Source organism: Bubalus kerabau, chromosome 9 (assembly GCF_029407905.1).
Source record: "Bubalus kerabau isolate K-KA32 ecotype Philippines breed swamp buffalo chromosome 9, PCC_UOA_SB_1v2, whole genome shotgun sequence".
Classification (NCBI taxonomy): domain Eukaryota; kingdom Metazoa; phylum Chordata; class Mammalia; order Artiodactyla; family Bovidae; genus Bubalus; species Bubalus kerabau.
In genome coordinates, this window is record NC_073632.1 from 89,468,922 (window position 1) to 89,491,770 (window position 22,849).

Here is a 22,849-nt window from a genome sequence, read left to right on the forward strand (position 1 = left end):
TTCTTAATTTGATCAAAAAGGCAATGTCCATTTATTATGAGTAACCTCCTTATAAGTTACAAATGGAAAAATGAGGGCCATTTTCAGACAACAAAAGTCTAAAAATAAGCCACCACAATTTAGGGAAAAAGCTGGAGGCGAGTAGGTTCTCTGAATCATCCAGAGTATTTGTTTCAAATGTATTCCTTGCTTTGCATGTATAAACATGTCACAAATCATCTTCATGGTCCATCTCTCATCTCAAAATGCTCAGCATTTATTGTGGTGGTTTAATTGGGTGGTCTCCAAAGGCCTATATTAATTATTTTAAGAGCTTGAAAACAACATGAAAGCAAGAGAGCAGAATTCTTCTGGATGATTCCTCCTTTGCTCCTACCCATCTCATCCACGGACAATGCCAATTTATGAATTCAGAGAGGCAGGGGCTCTCTCCGGCTTCACTAGAAAGGGCGCCCATGACACGAAGTACGCAAACCAGGCAGCGGAGTAGCTTAGCTGCATTGTCAAAATATTCAAATTATCACTAAAAGAAAGCGATTCCTTTCTGAATTCAACAATGCCCCCCCGGCCTCCGAGGGCTCACACAGGAGCTTATTCTTAAGCTGTTCAATGTAAGCAGCACCAGTGAAAGCGGAGAACTCTGGCAGGGAGGAGATCAAGTCCCTCGGCCTTTCCCCCCTGCCATCTCAGACCGGGTCTAATGCTTAAATAGTTAACAATGCAACAGAGAACCCGAAAGCATGCGTTGCCCCGGGGAAAAACCATGTGCAGTCTACAACAATTTAATAAAGCGCAGCGGAGACAGGAAAAATATCACGTAGACATTTGACAGTACACCACTTGCAGGCTGGTTTTCAGGTCTGAATTTTAGATTTCAAAAATCAGAGAAAAAGCTTCTAATAGGTGGGTTCTATTTAAAATAAAAGGATACAGTTTTTTAAATGAACTGGTAACATAAAATATTTCTAAGTATACTCATTTCTGAGCTCCAGAGAAGCAGGAAAAATCACATTTTTCTAGAAAATGGGATGGATGCACAGTAAACAGATCATGTATGGTGAACTGTCTTAAATAAAGGGGAGATATTCAGGGGGAAGTGATTTGTTTATTCAGCGATGACAAAAACTAAAGTTTCCTGAATCTAGAGCGTTCGGATTTCTAGAATGCATTTTTGGCTGTCACAGTCTGTTTTTCTAGGCATTAGCTGCTGAGGGCTGCGTTTGAGAAACACGGCTTCTTCTCTGTTAATGAACTGGTTTAGCTGCCTGCTGAGCATTCACTGAAACCCGAATTGAACAAAGGGATTTCCCTCCAGTTTCAGCTCATTCACTTCAAGCTACTCCCGATTTCACTTAAGTAAATTCTTCAAACTGACTTTTTTTTTTTTTTTTTTTTCAAATGATTTGAGTGGGAAAGAGCCGGGCAAGCCCTGACACCGGGAGGCCTGTCCGGGCTTTCAGCGAGAGTCCTCTGGCTGGAGGATGTGCAAGCCCTGTTTTCGAAAAGCCTCTCAGATAAGTTCTTCCCCGCGCCACACCTCCCCAACCCCCTCACCCCCCCACCAAGGACTATAATTCCTGATGGAAAGGAGCCCACCCGATTTGGTAGATTCTAGACAAGTAAATCTTACTTCAGTGAGCTGATCACTGCAACTGAGATTATACCTCTGGAGTGGAGGCTGTAAACTGGGTATTTGTATTCACCTCACAACAACCGAGTCATTCTGAAGATGACCCCCGAGGCCCATGCTGTGAAAGGGTAACTGGGAGTGTGAACAGATCCGTGAGCCTGGCACCTGGCCCCCTACCTTCTGACACAATCCCTGGGGGGTCAGTCACAGCCCAGGGTTTCAGCTCCTTCTTGGGGTCTTCAGTCCTGAACCATCTACTATCTATCTTCTTCAACGATCAATCTATCTACTACTGTCTTCAGCCATCAATTTCTTTCACATTTCAGACGAATCCAAGTAACTTCCTCCTGCATCTCTCAGCTTAGATACTGTCAGTGGCCCCGGAGGCCCCCTGTTCTGAAGCGGGGCTCCACACGGCTCACCTTCCAGCATCACCCATTTTAGCTACTGGCACTGCTACGTAATAAGAGCTAACATTTAGTGGATGCTCAGCAGGTCATGGCCGTTTTTTTTCATGGCTTTAGTTAATGCTCCAAACAGCCAAATGAGTAGGGAGCATTAACCCCACCTTACTTATGGGGAAACTGAGGCTGAGGAGCTATGTCAGTCGGCCTATGGTGGCTCGCTCAGTGAGCAGCTGAGCTGAGCTTTGCATCCCAAGCGTGGGCTTTGAGAGTCCATGTTAGTAACAGGTCACTCTCTTCACCATGTTGCTTTCTGGCTGCTCCCAAGTCAGAAACCCTGGAGGCATACTAGATTTTTCTCACTGACTAAGCTGCACAGTCTTCGGGCTTATTGTCTCTCAGATGTGTTTCCTTCTCTTCATTTCCATAGTTACCAGTGTTTGGGTGGTGTTTTGCCTTCGTGACAGAGTCCAAATCAGTGCAGCAGGACAACTTTGGAATTTTACTTTGTTTGTTCTCCCAACAGTTTTCCTGTCTAGCTCATTTAAAACAGGTGCAGGCTTTGTAATTGCTTGTGTTTTAGCCCAGATGACAGCAGAAGCAGTCTATCCTTCTTAACGTCTAAACCCAGTGAGGAGGTTCTGCCCAACTTCAGAGTTGGGAAGAAGTTAAGAGGGTGAGAAAAAGATACTCTCCCCCTAAATGAAGGGGTGGGGGGCCTTGCACAGCTCTGTCCCTAAGGCAGGACAGAAGCTTCCAGAGGACAGTGGCGGCTGTGCTCAGGGAGCTCAGGCCTGGGGCAAGAGTGTAGGGCTTCAAAAGACCACTCAGTTACTATCATACCCCAGCTACTCTCATCATACACCAAAGGCCAGCCCTTACTCACCAGGGGCCATGGAAACCTTCAGGCTCTAGGACACATGCCATGGGAGAAAGGGAGACACCGAAGAATGACTGCAATGAAATTTCTCTCTAGGTTGACGGAATGATGAACACAAAAGGGAGTGCACTTTCTGCATGCTTGATGTGCGAGGGGAGTGAGAGTCAGACTTATGAGGGCGCCTACAGTGCGACGCCCTCAGGGTCATGCGCATCTGTGCTACAGACTAGCTTCCACTGCTACAACGCGGAGCCAGATTATTTCTCAAAAAAATGCTACCCTTCTGCTGCAGAGGCGAAGGGACTCTGCAGAGGCGCTGGGGTCTGTGCTTTGGTCCCAGGGCTGATAGAGAAGGAAGGAAGGAAGGAAATAAGGGCAGATGTTAGGAGTTTACTCGCAAGATTAACGCCTCTGATTCCTATGCAAATACCTAAAGAGGGAGAGGCAGAGAAAGTTATCTTTAAGGCCTTTATCTTAAACTCTGAATTGCTTAAAAACCAAAGGAGAAAACATAAGTCTACCAGGGATTAGAAAGTGAGAGGCTGATGCTGCTAGACTTCTTGAGGCCCAGGACAGCCCTGCTTCCGGGACTGGACATGCCCCCCTAGACCAGCCCACTGGGACAGAGTGGGGTGTCGGTTCCCAGAAGATAGAAGTGAGGGTGTGCTGGAAACTGAGGTGTCAGAGAGGAAAAACCACATAAATGTGACAAATCTGTTGATTCAAAGACACTGCGGTAATCGTAGGTCCTTGTGGCACCAAATGTCTACAGGGATTTGGACCCTGAGGTCAGTCACGTCCTCAGAACAAATTCCACTTAAATCCTGTGGCTGAACATCTGAGACTTCAGATGAGGCTCATAAAGTCCCTGATGAAAACCAGAGAGGATTCTAGATAAGCTGAGATGTATCAGCCAGGATGCTGAGATTAGAACTTTTAGAACAGGGAGCTCTGGTTGGCCGAATGTCAGATGTGCAAGGATCACCAAACAGGGGACCCCGTCTTCCTGGTGCACAATTACCCACTAAGTCTGCCTGGCATGAGGGGCACATCCAGAGAGCAGACAGACCTCGGACAGAAGGAGCCATCTAGGGAGCACATGCCCCATCACAGAGGCTGGGCGGCCAAGCCAGTCCCCACTCTCTGCTTTGGTTAGTAGGAAAATGAGTATTTTCTATTAAATGGTACCCAAGAAGAGAACCCATAAATGGGGAGCTTGGAAGTTGGGGTGGGTTGAGCAAGCAGATAGACGTTTGGAAAACCAGAGCACGGGGCCACTCAGCTCTCACAAGGGTCTGACCTCTGTTGACCTCGCTTCCCTTCTCACACAGGAAGGGGGGGTGAGGGAATATTGGAGGGGGCAGTCAACAAACCCAGGCCCAGCCCCAAACCCTCACCACCCACTTTCCAATCGGTGGCACCCCAAAACTGAGCGGGGATGAGGGTACGCAGCAGAATGGGGGCCCAGCCCACTCTACTGGCCAAAACTCAATTTTCATGGGGCTGCCTTCAAACAACTACTAGCCTGGCAAATAAAGAGCTCATAAGTAAAGGGACATTTCTACATACTGGAGACCGAGATCCCTACGGACTCCTCAGTCTTGCTGTTCTCAGACTGGCCCCCCTTCATCCCTTCATTCGAGTCACAATGCTGCTGTCAGAGCGATTCTTCTAACATGCAAATACGCTCCCGTCACTTGGCCATTTGGAATTGTTCAGTGGTCCCATTAATTTCTGTCAGTTGCAACCAAGAGTCCTGACTGATGCACTGCAAGTTTTTAATCAGGACAGCAATACGCTCAGGCTCAAGTTATAGAAAGAGACCTCAGACAGCAGACGGACAGAGTAGGTTCTGCATGTATCCAATCTATACATTCAAATCAGTAAAACAGTAATTCCTTGGGAAGAAACACAGCCAACAATTTTGTTAAAAAAACTGCACACAAAAAGACTAACTGCAGTACTTGAACACTGAAGCTTCTCTGTAAAACTGGGTGTTCACAGGGAGCTCTAAATCTCTCCTGAGTTGAAACTTGCAACACTTTTGCGTACTTTAAGTTGAATATACAGGGCAAACTGGAACCATTTTAGAAAACAACAAAAGATGATGATCACCCTAATGTGGTTCTAATTTACATGCTGGTTATAAGTGTGTGTGTTTTTATGAATCACTTTTAATTCCTGTGCTCAAACAAAAAGGAAAAAATTACCTTGGTAATGCCACATAATGGATCAATTAAGTTATTCCCCAAATAAAGTACACTTTGTTATAGTATAAACACGCATAACTGCTAGCTCTATTTTAAACACACTGATAGAGAAATGTGCTTTATTTATTCGTTTTAACAATAATATTTAATACTCTCCTATATTATGCCCCTGCCCTCAGCTCCCCTCAGGCCTTGACTACTTTCTTTTTGGGGAGTCAAGAAAGTGAAAAAAAAAAAAAGTTAATACTATTTCTTAGACAGCAACTTTCCTTACCTAAAAGTGGTGTATGATAATGAGTTTTCCTCTCCCTTATTCTTTTACTAAAAGCATACTCTACCTAATACAGGTTGTGGTTCCTACAGTTAGTTAAAAAACATTAACCAAATGATAGTATTCCTAGACACAGTCTAGGAACGATGGATTGGTGGGTGCAGAAAAGACTGGCTATGGAATCAGATGGCTCTGGGTCCAAACCCTGGCTCTGCTACTTGCCAGGTATGTAACCTCAGGCAAGTTCCCTAACTTCTCTTTATGCTGACATCTCTCTACCTGGCAGAGCTGTTACGAGATGATGCGTTACAAATGTACACACAGAGGCACAGTGACTGGGGCAGAGTCTGAAGTTTATGTACAAAGTAGATGTGCCCTGTTAATAAGTATCACGAGTGCTTTTACACACTGGATATGCTCACAATTAGGAAATATTAATAATCTGTGTCAGGATACAATACGTCTAACAGCAAGAATGTAAGGTTTTGATTCAGTTCAATAATCTTTCTTTGATTTGGACCACCATGACACAATTCTTTTCTAACATGTTCTTGTAAAAGAAATTTCTAATTATTTCTCTCCTGCTTCAAAGTTTTGTATGTCATGTAGTCGAAAGACTTCTAAATTCTTAAGCAGCATAATATTATTAGCTGGGCTTTTAACGGCAATGTCACATTTAACTGGAGAAAACAATTACAACTGGACTCGCATGAACTGGTCTTACACATATCATGAAGCTGCACAAATGACATACAGAAGCGATTCTGGCAACTTTAGATTTTGCTAGAATTTTTTTTTTTGAATGTGTGGGTGGGGAAGTGGACTAATTTCAATTAGAACCATTTGGAGAACAGGAACTTAAACACACATATCTAATATTCTCTTGACTTTGGCCTTTCACCTGGAGCAGCTGTGGGCAGCCTTTCTAGAAGTCAGTCCCAAGAGTAAAATGAAATTGGAAGTGGTTTATCTAGTTTAAGAGAAAAAAAAAAAAACCTTAAGTATAAAATGGGATATAAGGAAACTTACAAAGAAGATTGGAATTTAAAAAAATATGGCATATTACAGTCAAGGACACTTTGCAAAAAAATCTGTGGAGAGAGGCCAACAGTTATGGTTAAGCAATACCGTTAGCAGCAGAGCTGCAAACAGGAGGAGGGCTCCTTAAGGGTGAAGAAGGCAACGGGCTTAAACAGAGAACTAATACATTTTACAGGAGAAAAACAACCAGAATGTTGGATATGAAATTTAAGGCTCGAACTAGGTGTCATTATTTTGAAATGGGTGTTTAAAACAAATCATAATCTCCACATGGTGGAGAAAAATAAAAACTTCCGATAAATATCACGGATCCCGTCAACCATGAGTTCCCACAAATTTAGGTTACCGCCACTGGATTTAGCAGCATACTTATTTCATAATTTTAGGAAATTTGGACAGAATATATGCAAACTGAAAAATCACCTCATGTTACGACGCTGGAGCATGATTTAGAAACTGAGTTGAAATGTATGCAACATTCTAAATATGATTCTAAATGGAAGATAATCCTCCCCCAAGTTCCCCTAGTATTAATCTGTTTTCATCTGAAAACATCTTTTTAAATGTCAGGGAGGGAGGTCACAAGTTTCTAATAAAGAAGTCATGATCAATAAAAGTCAGCTGTATAAAGCCCCTTATTTCTAAAGTTACATGAATAAACATTAATGACAGTTCTTAGCATGTTCTCTTGATTTTTCTAAAGAGTGAAAAACAGGCTTTTGTATTCCTCAACCCTCTTTTTTCCTTCAAGGCCTACAGCTCCTCCAATGAGAAATCTCAGACAGCGAGTGCTCTCTGGGACATCAGCCCCACTATTGCAGAAGGCTGTGGCGTGTGCTCTAAAGTAGGAGAATAAGAACACAGACTCACGCTGGCCATGGCACGCAGCCTGGGCAGAAGTCAGACGGTGTCGTGGGGATACACTTACCTTTCTAAGCTTGGGGTCCAGAGGAGTTTCAGATGTGACCTGAAACAGAGGCCACACCAGATGTGAGAGCAATCCTAGAAGAGGAGGAAAAAAAAAAAAATCAAAAGGTTAAACACAGAAAGGCATTGAGGGAAGTCACACTGAGTAACTGTGTAAGGAGACATTCACACTCAGGACGCAAGTTCAGGAACGCCAGGATCAAACACTGTCTGTCCATATACCATCATGTCATATTCCAACCTTCCAGAGACACAACTCTGAGTTCTTACAGAATTTTTAGTTTGAGAGACGCAACGTGGTGACGTGAGGAGCCACAGCCATGGTGCCAGAAGGCCCACGGTTCAGACCCAGGTGTCACCTGGAGCCACTAGAAACCTCTCACCGCCTGTGGAACAGCTCTCTGCCTCGGCTTCTCACCTTAATATGGAGACGATCACCGTACCTACAGCCCAGGGGCCTTTTGAGGATTAAAGGAGTCAGAGTGAAGTGCTGAACACTGCACCCAGGAAGCAAGCTGTACTGGTATATTTGCAGTTCTTTTCCAGAGACCCCAACTCAAGTGAGAATGTCTCAGAGCTTCAGGAAGCAATCAGATGATAATCAGAACCTTTTCTAAAAGGGTCAACTAAGAACACTCTCCTCTAGGAAAAGGGAGTGTGGACCCATGGGAGCAGGGCGTGAAGGGGCAAGAGGGGAAGACTGTCAAAGAGCCAGGAAAGACCATTAAAAGGCAAAAAACAAACAGCCAAACAAAAAACAAAACAAAAACCTAAGACCAAAAGGAACCTTTGCTGAACTCCATTTTTTTTTTTCTTCAAAGACAAGGTTACTACTCCGAGTAGAGGCCTGAAGGACAGAACTTGCTGACAATAAGTGTACCCGTCTTTCTTGTCATTCAACCTAACCCACAAGGAGGATGTCTCCTTTCAATGACTAGGTAAGCCCCTAATAGGTCTGCTTTGTTTGTTAGATGGATGAAAACCATTTGAGAGGGAGGATCTGGTATCTTTCTGCTAGGAAGTTTGCTGATGGAGGTAGACACACACAAAAACATGAAGACTTCATATATGCCGATCCCCAAACTTATTGAGGGCTTGACTCTTACTAAATTACTTGACATTCTTCTTCCTGTATATGACAACAGACTTCAGGCCTAAGAAAAGGGCTCTTTTTATAAAGGATCATGCAGTTGACATTAACTGGTTCTATAAACCCAGCAAGAACACAACTTTTAACTGCAGTCACCCCCTGGGGCGTGCATATCGTTCTATCAGTGGGGACAAGATATGCCTCATCGCTTTTAAGCTGAAATATCCAACGCAAAAGTGTTGTTTGACTCCCCACTTCTCCTTCCACCCTTCATCCCCGCCCCCCCCAACTCAGGTATGATGTCACACGAAATTACTTCCAGAAACTGGGAGGACAGAGCAGCCAAGTTATAAAACCTAAGTACGAGGCTTACAGCTTTCTTATCTACAAGTTAATACTTCTGGGGGCGAGAGTCTATCAATGATCAAGGCCACGGTAATTTTCCTGTTTCGTAAGAAATCTAAAATCTCAGCAGAAACATGATCTGCTGACTTGATCACATTCGTACAGCCCACGCAAGTGCCTATCCCTACGCAGGACGCTCCCACGACTCACCAATATGTAAAACTGTTTTTTAAACCTCATTCCTACTTTTAATCAAGACAGAAAATCAAATAGATGTCTTTGGACATAATCTTGGAGTAAAAATAAAACAAAAATAACATGGAGAATAAAATATGAGCCAGATCCTATACTTGTGTGCTTACTTCACCTCCCCTCCCCAACATTTTCTAAAGTTTTCCATTATGATTTTAAGATGTCATTTTTTTCCCAAAGAATATTGACAACTATTTCCCACTTACAGCTCTGGTTTAAAAAGCAGTTGGGATTAACTTGAGAATAATTCAGAACTGGGCTTGTCTTAGGCTCCTGTGAACTCACGGGAGTTAGTCCTCTAGGATCAAAATTTCCTTTACATTTTTCACTGAGATTCAAGGGGTTCATAAAATACAGTAGTAGTAAAGCTAGTTACATAAACTGTCAAAGGTTTTGTTTTGCATTATTTAACATTCCACCATAGAATTAAATCATGTAGAATGGAAGTCTGTCCATCTCAATCACTAAATCTGGTCAGGTGAAAGTCTACAAAACTCTAAAAATTTTTTCATCTTCTTAGTGAAAATATCTAAACACTATGTTGAGACATAATTTTTAAAAAGAATATTACAGGAGAGAGCTTGGATTTGAAAAGGACAACACCGTACACTTTCTATGCCTCCTGTTCGCAGGCTGAGGGACTGCCCAAACAACTTGCCACGTTGAAAAACTGTTTAATAATTCTCCATAAAGGAAAGATTTTAAAAAGCTATAGCACCAATCAGGTAACAATAGATCAATCAGGTTTTCCCAAAATGTAGTGTTTGCCGTTGAAGCCTGCATAAGTAATTACATTCAAAGTAATGTACGGGGAGCTATCAATCCCCATTCATTCAGCACGCATTCACTGAGCCAAGAGCTTTGCTGCGCTTGGAGATATAAAAACGAATACGACACAGCTGCTTTACTTCCAGCTAGAAGAATACACCTAAACAAAGAGCTACAGGGCAATGTGTTAAGTGCTATAATAGAGGTGTGTGCAGAGGGCTGAGGGCCAAAGGAAGAAGCTATAAATTCTTCCTGGGAAATCAAGCCAGAGAGGGGAGATATAAAAGAAGGTCTGGTGATGTTTCCTTGCGATAAATTCAACTTTTTCTTTACTGTGTTGTCAAAAGTAAGGCAGTAATGTTAGGATTTATGAACTGTTCTCATAGCAAATGCTAAATTGGTCTAGAGTCTTATTTATGTTTGACACAGACTTCCGGTTACAATATCCTAAGAATATACATTTTTAAAAATAACTATGATTTGTTGTATTCCCACTCAACACACACAATCCAGAACAGCATGAATAGTTTGAATAGTTCCCATGAATGAAACTTAGATACAAAGTTCAAAGATGTTTCAAAATGTAAGTGAATAAAAGTCACATTCTAGAAACTTGGTAATATCATATTAACAATGCTTATTTTCAGTATCAATTTTTTTCTCTTCTTCTGAAAGCAAAAATAAAAGAACCACCTGATTATATATCATGGCTAACATCTGCCTTTCTCTACTTCTGTGTTTAAAAAAACAAGGAGGGTGTTGAATCAACTTCTACTTAACATCATTTATTATGCATATCATATTCCTACTTATAACACAGTTGTGACAGAACCTCCATTGTTCATTACACACTAGCCCCAAACTCGAGTAATTCTAATGTAAGCATGAGAAACCACCGTCTCCTTTGGGGTGAATTTCCAAATTCCTCTGTGTTAAATTGAGGTCTAATTTTCCCTATGCCTGGTTTTCACATGAAGGTCCATTCCACCCCATGTGCTCCTTTTCAGCTGTCAATAAACAGAGGCAGTGAATTCCCCCACGGCTTCACAAAGCTAGTTAGGCAGAGCCATTCATTCCTTCAGGAAAACAGGGCATTGATTTCAGCGAGTTCCCAGGGAGCAGCTGCAACAAAGAGATCAAAGGCCCACCTCTCTTTCCCTCCATTGCTTTCATTAGGCCAGGCCCAGACAAACAGCGACAGGTTTCCTCGAGACAAGGAGAGGGCCCGGCAGACCACCTCATGGTTCAATTCAAATTCATCCGTTTCCTACATTCCAGTGACAGTCCAGAATGCTAACCATGACAAACCAGCACAATCAAGCGGCATAATATACTGCTCGCTAGTTCATCCAAGGTCAGAGGGAGAAAACAAGCAGGGAGGGAAGTCCTCTGCCTCTAGGACCCGCTGAGCCACCATGGCCCCCCGACATTCCATAAATAAACTGCACCCGCTCACTCTCCCTTTCTTTCTCCACCCTGCGATCCTACAAGCAATGGTCTCACTTAATCTGCAATTTCTTTCGTGTCACCGTACCCAATCTACTGGGACACTATTCTAAGTGTAATGGGGCTGCTGATGACAGGAGGGCGGCCACACGCACGGCCCTTCTTCATTCGCACCCAGGAAACTGCTCCCATACGATGAACTGAGAGCTGTAATTCCTGGGGCTTCCCTCAGGCCTTCATCTCCAGCCGAGGCCACACGACTTAAAGAGACTCAGCGTGCATAAACTCTTGTCTGCAAAACACACACCCAGACAGAGATAGAACAGTTAGCTTTTTGATGGGAGCTAGGTAATCACGGAAACTAGTAATCCAAGCTCTTAAGTGACGGTCTGTGTGTGAATGAGGCGTGTGTGTGTTTGTGGGGAGTGACGAAGGTTAGTGAGGGGGAGAGGAGAGCCAGAGGGAGGAACTAGGAAAGAAAGTGGATTATCCTGACTGGTTCCCTACACTGAACACACAGAATTAAAAGATTTCCAAAGTCCCCACTGAATCCTGAATGGCTGCCTTGACTGGCTACCACATTCATGAAAGCCTGGAATAAAATGCGTTCCTTTTATTGTGGTCTGTTCCATTTCTGCCGCTAACCCTGAGTAAACAAGGGAATACACGGGTTAAGTTTCAAAATTCCTAAACTAAAAAGAAAATAAACAAGATTGGAATGAAAGGTATGGAGAACTCATTCCTTGACACAGAACACGACCTTCCCACGTGTCCATCTTAGGACCTTCGGGGAGGAAGCGGGGGAGGAGGGTCCCTTCACTGATTATTCATTTGACTGCCAAAGAGGCCATTTTGTGTAGGGTACTAAACAGCCCTCAAAGTAAAGGCTTTTGACATTTCTCAAATTGGGACAGATATAAACTTAAGAGAACACAGAACTCCCAACTGTGCATGAAAGGTGGCGGAATTCTTGGAAACTCAAAGCTGACTCTGGCACTAACTCACTTTGGCCTCTCTGCCTCCCTTCTCTTCCAAAATGGAGACAGAAACATCTGTAAAGAATTTCTTTACAAAGTATTGTGAAATAACCGTTCCTCAAAAACGATGTACCTCATCGAAGAAAGCTGGTCTTCTGAGTTATTCTGTAATCTATAGAATGCAATCTATAACAGATCTCATTTTATAACAGATCACTCTAATTCAATAGAGCTGCTCTGGAAACTCCTGTGTCTCTATAAATCAAATCACTTTCTAAAAGCACTCAGAAAAGTTGCTACTTGAAGGCTACAGCAAATGATGAAATACACTCATCAATTCATTTACATACATTTCAAAAGCATTTACAAAGCACTTAGAAACATCAATTTGCTCTTCACTATAACCACCTGAGATAGATGGTTTTATGAATTTCTATTTCTGTATGAGGAAAACAGCCTCAAGAGAGGTAATAAATTGATTTGCCAAAGTCACAGAACAAATAAGCAGATGAGTCACAACTTTAAATACTTTTTCTAAATCCCATGCTATTTCCATTGCACCTAGCTACCACCTCTGCATATAATTATTCACTGACATTCTTCGTAATTTTATTAAATAAGTCCTCAGAATCTATCTGCAAGCTCAATGCATCGTGCTGCTCATTCAAGGAGGCAGCGTTTAAGAGTATGGGCTGTGCTGTCAGATTCACGTTTAAGTTTTAGTGTCAACTTTTAGTAGTTTTGTAAATTAAGCAATTAATAGTATTTCCCCATCTGTAAAAGAGGAATAGTACCTTCTTTCATGAGCTTCCCTGGTGGCTCAGTGGTAAAGAACCTGCCTGCAAGGCACAAGATGTAAGAGATGCGGGTTTGATCCCTGGGTTGGGAAGATTCTGGGAGAAGGAAATGGCAACCCACTCCAGAATTGTTGCCTGGAGGATCCCTTGGACAGGGAGCCTGACGGGCTACAGTTCATAGAGTCACAAAGAGTTAGACGGGACTAAAGTGACTTAGCACACACGCATACACCTTCTTTCACAGGGTTTGCAAAGGATCAAACTGCCAGTAGGACATAAATTAAGCTATTTATTGACTAACCAATATTTTGAAATGTCTACTTTAAGAAGACCTTTCTATAGGTAAATAACCTATAGAAAGCACCTAGAGCAGTGTTAGCATGTAAGAAATGCTCAGTAATGGTAGCTGTTATCATTGATGCTGAAAATCAAACCAATATAAAACTTGTTAAAAGGGGAAAAAAATACTTACAATAAAAGACACAAAATTTAACTTTCAGCATCCAGATTACATGATTCCCTCCAGCACTAAAAATTTAGCCCTCAAGTCTATGTTTTTATGAGGCCAAGTAATTTTAAAACCAAGATCAAACTGTCATAAAAGATAAGCTCCGATTCAAAATAGATTAATTGAGTTGTCTTGAAAAAATAATAACTGAGACAAGTGCCTGGTTACTATAAAGCAACAATGTGGTTTTTCTGTAAAATTTTATAAAAAAAAATGCAAGTTTTACTTCTTGCCATTTAACCATTTTAAGTAGAAATGTACTGGTGATAGGCAGGAATTCAGACTATTGCCACACAAAGAGAAAAATACCTAATAGGAATACTTGCTTTATGTAGCTAGTGCTTTAGCTAGCTCACACTAATCATTAGGAGAAAATGGGTTGACTTCCGAGCATGGAAAAAGATTGCCAGAGGTAAACGGCAAATCTTACTTTTTCCTCTTTGTCTCATTTTTTGTAACCCTTAATTGGTAGATGGTGGTATGTGGATGCTACAGTGCAGAGTACACAAAATACTATGGGAAGACAGAGACAGGCCAATAAGTCCTACAGAGCCAGAAGAGGCTTTGGAAAGGAGACGGATTTATCCAACTTTTACCAAGTATGTAAGCATGTCTAGAATATTCCTGATTGTCCTTGAGCTTCATGGAATTTTCTCTGAATTCTAAATATGTCATTTAGTGATTCAACTGTCCTTCACTGCTTTTGCTGATGTGCAAACTTAGATGGACCCCCCTCCTCAATTTTTAAAAATATTTATTTATTTGGCTTCCTGGAGTCTTAGTTGTGCCACGAAGTATCTTTTAGTTGAGGCATGCAAACTCTTAGTTGAGGCATGTGGGATCTAGTTCCCTGACCAGTGATCGAACCCAGGCTTCCTGCACTGGGAGTATGGAGTCTTAGCCACTGGACCACCAGGGAAGTCACTTTTTTGTTGTTGTCTTTTAATCCAAGGCTTTGATATTTTAAAAGGCAGGGAATTGAGGCTACTATGGTTTGACTAAACATCACTTAACGCTCCTTCTAATTCTAGAGTTCTGTGATTTTAAAAATTAGTGCTCAAAAAATAAAATAAAATAAAATAAAAATAAAAATTAGTGCTCATTGCATAACCTACTATATAACACATCAGTTTAAATCAGTTAATCTATAGCCTACTAACACTGAGAAATTTTTTTTCCTTCATTATTGTTTATCTCAAAAATTAATAGTTGGGAAGAACTCATAAGAATGTTTATGGAAGTATGTCTCACAAAGAAACTGAGTCCATAGCTGTGCAAGTTTGATAGCTATTTCTTTCCTATGATGGGCTAAGAATTGCCTTTTTATAACCACCTTTAACTGTCTTTTCCAACCATATGAAACAAACATATTTTTAAACAAAAGACATTCAGATATTTGAAGACAATTTTAACAATCTTTTACCTTGAGTTGTTAATTTGATACTGTTCTTCTCTAGTATAAGTACCTAGTGCTATAAGTTTGCCTCTAAGCACTGCTATAGTTGCATCCTATTTGGAAACACATTTCATTTCTATTTGGTTGAAAATACTTCCCAATTACTCTTTTCATTTCTGTCACGTGGGTTATTTGGTAAAATTCACTAGTGTGCCCATCTGGGCTGGGTGTTTTCTTTTTGGAAACTTTTTGTTGGTGGTGATGATATTGTTTGCTTTGAATGTATACTATTAATTCGATGTCTTTAATAGATATAGGGCTGTTCAGGTCATCTATTTCTCTCTGCATGAATTCTGGTAGGTAGTGTCTTCCTAGGAACTGGTCCATTTCATCTAAGTTCTCAAATTTATGGGCAGAAGCTGTTTGTAGTATTCATAAGCCCTGTAAAATCCATGAGGTCAGCAGTCATGGGCTCCTCCTTCCTTTTTGATACTGATAATTTATGTCTTTTTTCCTTGGTTAGCCTTGCTATAAGTTTATCATTTTATTAATCATGTTCAGAAACTTCATTTTGTTGATTTCTCTTTATCATTTTCCTAGTTTCATTTTTTTTTACTTCTCTAATTATTATTTACTTTCTTCTGCATGCTTGAAGTTTAATTTGCTCTTCTCTAGTTTCACAAGGTAGAAACTTCAGTTATTGATTTTAGGTTTTTTCCTAACATAAACATTTAATGCTATAAATTTCCTTCTAGGCATTATTTTAGCTGCATCCCACACATTCCTGGTGGCTCAGTCAATAAAGAATCTACCTCCAATGCAGCTGACCCAGGTTCAATCCCTGGGTTGGGAAGATCCCTTGGAGAAGGGAATAGCTACCCACTCCAGTATTCTTGCCTGGAGAATTCCAAGGACAGAGGAGCCTGGTGGGCTACAGTCCATGGGGTCACAAAGAGTCAGACATGACTGAGTGACTAACACTTTCACACATTTTTATAGACTATATTTTTACTTTTTGTTTAAAAAAGTATTTTTAAATTTTTTGTGAGACTTCTTTGATGCATGCATTATTTGAAGTGTGTTATTTTCCAAATATTTGAGAATTTTCACACTATCTTCTTGTTATTAATTTCTATTTTAATTCCACTGTTGTCTGAGAATGTATTTTGTATGACTGTCATTCTTTTAAATGTAAGGTGTTCCATATGGCCTAGAATGTGCCCCGGGGTTATTCAGAAGTGTGTTATTCAGTTACAATATATTTTTCCAAATATATTTGTTGTAATTTAATTCCATTATGATCAAGAACATTCTTTGTATGATTTCAACCCTTTTAAATTAACTGACTTGTTTTCTTACCCAGAATATGGTCTATCTTAATAACTGATCCGGGTGTGCTTGAAAAGAACATCTATTCTGCTTTTGTTGGGTTCTATAGTGTTATATATACATACATATATATATATAGTGTTATGTGTGTGTGTGTGTGTGTTAGTCACTCAGTCATGTCTGACTCTTTGCGAACCCATGGACCATAGCCCACCAGGCTTCTCCATGGAATTTTCCAGGCAAGAATACTGAAGTGGGTTGCCATTCCTTCTCCATATAGTATATATATATAGTATTCTATAAGTATCAATTAGGTCAAGCTTGTTGATACTGCTATTTAAGCCTTACAGATCTTTATTGGTTTATTTTCTACTTGGGATATATATCTTACAAACCCCAACTCCATTGTTATTATTTTTACTTAAATAATTATCTCTTTTAAAAGATTTACATTAAAAAGAACTTATACCTTTTCACACGTGGTTACCATTTCTGGTGGTCTTTATTTCCACTTGGTATTATTTTCCTCTTCCTGAGGACTTTTAACATTTCTTGTAGTGTAGATCTAATAGTTATTAATTCTTTAAGCTTTTGAATGTCTGAAAATGTTTATTTCAATATCTTTTTTGAAAAATATTTTCACTAATTAATAGATTTTTCTAAGTTAACAGTTTTTTCTTTCATTAAAGACACTGTTCCACTATCTTCTGGTTTGCATTGGTTTTGATGAAAAGTCTGCTGTCATTCTCTGTTCCTCTAAATTTATAGTTTCTTTGTTCTCATTTTAAAATCTTTCTCTTTATTACTGGTTTTAAATTATCTGATTATATTGTGCCTTGGTATAATTTTCTTCATCTTTTTCTTCTTTGGATAACTGCTAGATATTTATTGAACCACTGTGATTCGTGGACTTATAGTTTTCATCAAATTTAGCAAACTTTCAGCCATTATTTTTAAAAATATCTTTCTTCTGTTCCCTCTTCCCCTTGGATACTCTAATTATACATATATATGGCTGTGTAAAGTTATCCTGCAGCTTACTGATGGGCTTTTCCCCCCAGGCACTGTGTGGGTGTGTGTTTTATTTTATATAATTTTCTATTGCTGGGTCAAGTTCAGTGTCTAGTCTGCTGTTAATCCTGTCCATTGTATTTTTCATTTCAGATGTTTGTTGTCTCCAGAAGATCAATTTGGGCAATTTTATAGCTTCTACATCTCTCCTTAACAAATTAATGCTTCCTCTATTACCCTGAACATGCAAAACTAGCTTAAATCATAGTTCTAATATCTTCATTTAGTGAATATGTTTATTAAAATCTTATTAAAAATATGTTTATTAAATTTGTTTATTAATATCTGTTTATTAAATCTGTTTCATTTCTGAGTCCATTTTGTTGACTGAATTTTCTCCTAACCACTGAAATTTCCTGTTTTTTTGCATATCTGGTAAATTTTGATTGGATGCTAAATACTGTGTACTTTATCTTGTTAGGTACTGGATTTATGTGTTTCTGCGTTGCCATTTCCTTCTCCACGGTATCTTCCCACCCCAGGGATCGAACCCAGATCTCCTGCACTGCAGGCAGATTCTTTACCGACTGAGCTACAAGGGAAGACCCCTTAAATATTCTTGAGCTTTGTTCTGGGCTGCTTTTGAGCAACTAGAAACAATTTGACCCTTCATTTATTTAATGTTTTGGCCATACCATGTAGTCTATGGGATCTAAACCTAACCAGGGATTAAACCCATGCCCTCTGCAACTGAAGCACCGAGTCTTAATCATTGCACCACCAGGGAAGTTCCATAATTTGACCCTTTAAACCAGGAGTCCGCAAATTATGGTCCATAAGTCAAATCTGGCTCACAGTCTATTTATGTAAATACAGTTTTGTTTTAGAATACAACCACCCCCATTCATTTACATATTGCCTATGGTTGCTTCATCATTACAATGGCAGAGCTAAGTAGTTGCGATAGAAGTCATATATGCTGGCAAATGGAGAAGGAAATGGCAACCCACTCCAGTGTTCTTGCCTGGAGAATCCCAGGGATGGGGGAGCCTGGTGGGCTGCCGTCCATGGGGTCACAGAGTCAGACATGACTGAAGTGACTTAGCATGCCTGCAAAACCCAAAGTATTTTCATTTGGCCCTTTACTAAAAAAGTTTTATGATTCCTCTTTAATGGCTTACTTTAAAGATTTTTCAGGTAGGATCAGAACAGCCTTTTGTCTAGGACTAGTTCTGCCTCAGCACTGAGGCAGTACTTGGGAAGTCTTTTCCCAAGACGTGGGGAGTTCTCTCCTAAGCATGCACTAATCAGTACTTAGCTCAAAACTCCAGTGGAACCCTCTAAAAATCTCCAGAAGTCTCTCTTTGTGCAACTCTCTTCTCTCTCATCCTCTGTCCTGCAAATTCTAGCTACCTCAATCCCCTGAATTCCCAGTTCTATCCCAGCTCTATCATCTCAACTCAGGGTGACTACTGAGCTGTGCTTGGGTTCTCCTCTCACACTGTGTCCTTGGGTACATATGTTTCCTTTATCTCATGGTTAGCTGTCTCATGCCATTTGTCATCCAAAGTCTGAAAATCTTTGTTTCACACATTTTATGGAGTTTTGTTTGCTTTGATAAGTTAGGACAGTAAATTCAGTTCCTGTTACTACATAATGGCTGGTGAAAAGTACCCTCAGTAAGAAGTTTCAACTCCTTACATTTGCATTAGTGCTTTATATTTACAAATAAGTACTAACAAATCTAAATTATCTCATTTCATCCTCTTTACACTGCTAAAATGTAGATATTACAAAAAATTGTCTGGGGTCATTTACAGAGCAGTCCATGTCTCCTAGTTATTTTGTCTTCCATATAATAATTTTTCAAAATTTACTATATGTAATGATGTAAATAATAAGACTATCTTCTGTACAAAGTATACTATAAAATAATTTATTATGAGCATCTCACACATATAATACCAAGCAAAATTGGATTAAAGAATTAAGTTACTGAATGCTGCTAATGGCTAGGTCTATCACCTCAATTAATCCTCATAAGCCTCATAGTTGTTATTACCGCAATTTTACAAAAGACAAACTGTGACTAAGAAAGCTTCATTAGGTTGCTTATAGCGTACTCATTGGAATCACAGCCAGAATTCAAGCCAGGCTATGCCTGGTTGGAAAACTTGTGCTATCCACCATGCTGTCTGCTAATTTACAGCTCTTAAAAAGGGCACTTATGGAACTAAATTCTGATAGAACACTAAATCTTCAGCAACACATGACATTAGGAATCATTTACTAAAATTATCAAGACCTATTCATTTTTACCAAAGAATTTCTAATCAAATAAGCACTGAAAAGAAAGTGAAGCATATTCTCAGAACAAATTTCATACCTACTTTTTCTCCTAGTCATCCTTAGAAATATACAGATGATTGACATTTTCATTACCTCTTTTTTTTTTTTTTTACTTACCTATCTTTGTGGTCAGGAGGCAACAAGAGAAGGTTGTATTGGGCAAAGTCAGTAACTACTACACAATCCCATCCCACTTTCCCATCTTTGTAAACAGAACACACAAAAATGCCCACCCTCATGGAATTCATCTTCAAGTGAAAGGGAGATCGACAAGTAAAATATATACAAGAAAGTGGTTAAGAAAAATACTGTAGGGAGGGGAAGTACTAGGGGTATAAGGCAGGGAGAAACAGGGGTAATTTGAAATAAGCTAGTCAGAGAAGGCCTCAATGAGATGATGACAGTTTTGTGAAGATTTGAAGATAAGAAAGCAAGTCATGTGGCTATTTGTGGGAACAGTGCCTGCAAAACCCTAATGAAGGAACAAGAATATTGGTGTGGCTGAAGCGGTGAGTGAGGACAAGCAGTGATAGGCTGGGTTAGATCAGAGGTAATGGGGGCCCATATCATGTAAAAGTTGATAAGCCTCTGTGAAGAGAGGCACTGGAGTCACTGGAGCAGAAAAGTAACATGATCAGACTTAGGAGTTTTAAATAATTTATCTGGCTGTCATTTGAAGAATGGATTATAGGGGGAAAGCATAAAAGCAGGGAAGCCAGTTAGGAGGCTATTTTAATAAAAAGATGAAGGCTTGAACCAGTATGGTAGTGAAAGACGTGGCAAGAAGCAGTCATCTTCTGGATATATTTTAGGTAGAGTTGACAGTATTTCCTGATACAGGGGATGACCAAAAGATGTGATGTAGTGTCACAAAGACTATGTGAGCAGCTGGAGAAATGTAGTTGCCATATACCGAGACGAGGAAAACTAACGAGGAAAGTCTGGCTGAAGTAGAGGGTACTGGCCATTTAATACTGTAAATGTTTTCAGTGATAGAGGGAATAATTCATTTCCCAGGTTAGAAATATTTATTAAAATCTATTTCAAATGTTTAGATTTCACTGAATTAAAAAAAAAAAAAAAACCTACCATGAAACAGGAGATCTTCCTGTTTTTCTTCCATATGCTACAAAGAAAAAGTTATCGAACAGAAATATAGCTACTCCAAATGATAAAATGAGAATAAAGCTAAATTCTCACAATCTGCAATTCTCCATTCATTTCTTCTATTTGACAGATTTTCACAGATAAATGAAATAGAATTTGTTATACCTCATTAGTCAAACCATTCACATTAGTGGCTTTCTCCTGGGGTGCTGTGCCCCTCTTACCATCTGCCACAACAATGTGAAGACTGTGATGCCCAACAGGATGGATGTATGTACAACCTCAGGTCCACGGATGGCACTTTGCTCCTGCTAATCATAACCCTGATAGGAAGTCACTCCAAAGAAACAGATGGCCTTAGCTCAAGACGTGTAATTCAAACTTTCTCAAAACAATTATCACCTAACAGTATCAGAAAAAGTGAAACCGTCCTTAAAATAAGAACCAATAAAAAAAAGTTTTGCTCTAAAAGTTCTCTATTAGAAAATATAAAAGATTGGAGGGGAAGGACAGAAAAAAATTAAAATACCAACTTACAAAAGCCAATGATGACTATGTTCCCTCAAGTAGGCAGGGAAAAACCTAAAAACAAAAATAAAAATTATTAGTTCTATATAGTAGTTGTGTGCACATTTTAAATTGTACCTTAACTGAGATAACTGCAAATTCCACATGAAGTTTTAAGAGAGATCTTAAGTGTCCTTTACTCAGTTTCTCCAGTGGTAACATTTCACAAAACTAAAGTACGATATCACAATCAATATACGTGTGTGTGTGTGTACTATACAATATACTGGTCTCTTGAGATTTCCCCTGTTTCATTTCACCTATTTGTAGTGTATTTAGTTCTATAGAATTTTATCACCTGTGAACTCACTGATCCCCTCTACAGCCAAGACACTGAACAGTTCATCAACACAAGTTTCTCTCAGGTTATTCTTTCATAAGCACACCTATCTTTTTTCCTACAACCTCCCTCTGTCCCTAACACTAAAATAACATTCATTTCACAATAACAATCATTTCACTTATTATGTGTTGTCTACTATGTAGTTATATGTCAAATCATAAAGAAAGAATTCTGTCCTTCTGCATTAAAGAATAAGTTTCAGTTTAAGAAAGAAATTCTCTGGAGAGATGTTTTTTCCTCGTTACCTTAACATACACTACTCATTTCAAAAATCAAAAGGTAAAAGGTAAGCTAAAGTACGGTCTGCACTCAAAGATTCCACAATTTCAATATTTATTTTAAAGTTATCTTTTTTTAGAGCAGTTTTAGGTTCATGGTAAAAATGATGCAAAGGTGTTTTTAATTTCAAATTCTATTTGTCTATTTCTAGTATACAGAAAAGCAACTGGCTTTTGTATAATAAATTTGTATCCTACAATGTTACTGTAATTATTTATTGGTATTGGTAGTAGGGTAATGCTAGCCTCACAGAATGAGTTTAAAAGTATTCCCTCTGCTTCTATCTTTTGAAAGTAATTATAGAGAATTGGCATAATTTCTTCCTTAAATGTTTGGAAGAATTCACCAGTAAAACCACCTGGGCCTGGTGCTTTCTGTTTTGGAAGGTAATTATTTGAATTATTTAATTGAGAAATCATCTTCAATTATTTATTTCTTCTTCTGTGTTTTGGCAGATTGTTTTCTTTAAAGAGTTGGTCCATTGCATCTAGGCTATCAAATCTGTGGGCACTGAGTAGTTCATTGTATTCCTTTATTATCCTTTTAATGTCCAAGGGATCTGAAGTGATGTCCCTTCATTTCCGATATTAGTAATCTGTATCCTCCCTCTTCTTAGTCTCATTAGAGACATCAATTTTACTGATCTCTCAAACAAAAACTATTTTGATGTCATTGATTTTTTTCTATTGACATCCTATTCTCAATTTCATTGATTTTTCTGCTTTAATTCTTATTTTTTTCTTCTGCTTACTTTAGATTTAGTTTGCTCTTCTTTGTCTAGTTTTTTAAGGTGGGAACACACATTAATGGTTCTTCTTTCCTAACATATCCATTTCCTTCTAAGCACTGCTTTCTCTGCCATCAATACATTTTGATAAGTTTTATTTTCATTTAGTTTAAAATATTTTAAAATGCCCCTTGA

The 22,849-nt window shown here is 39.5% G+C and overlaps 1 protein-coding gene across 31 annotated transcripts in view; it reads right to left on the reverse strand.

Moving 5' to 3' along the window:
- The window catches only part of PLAGL1 (PLAG1 like zinc finger 1), a 97,741-nt gene that overhangs the window by 22,880 nt on the left and 52,012 nt on the right, over positions 1-22,849 (reverse strand). For 25 of the 31 annotated variants that reach the window (XR_008698374.1, XM_055535843.1, XM_055535847.1 and 22 more), the window contains 2 exons: positions 21,276-21,320; positions 7,365-7,438 (listed from right to left, as the gene is read on the reverse strand). Coding sequence is in view for 2 of the 31 variants with exons in the window: in XM_055535833.1 (XP_055391808.1) it covers positions 7,365-7,403; positions 21,276-21,320 (84 nt within the window). In the remaining 29 variants the exon portion in view is untranslated. Of the gene's footprint in view, positions 1-1,413; positions 6,366-7,364; positions 7,439-21,275; positions 21,321-22,849 lie in introns of those variants that run through there. The other 6 variants (XM_055535833.1, XM_055535832.1, XM_055535860.1 and 3 more) reach the window with 3 other exon arrangements.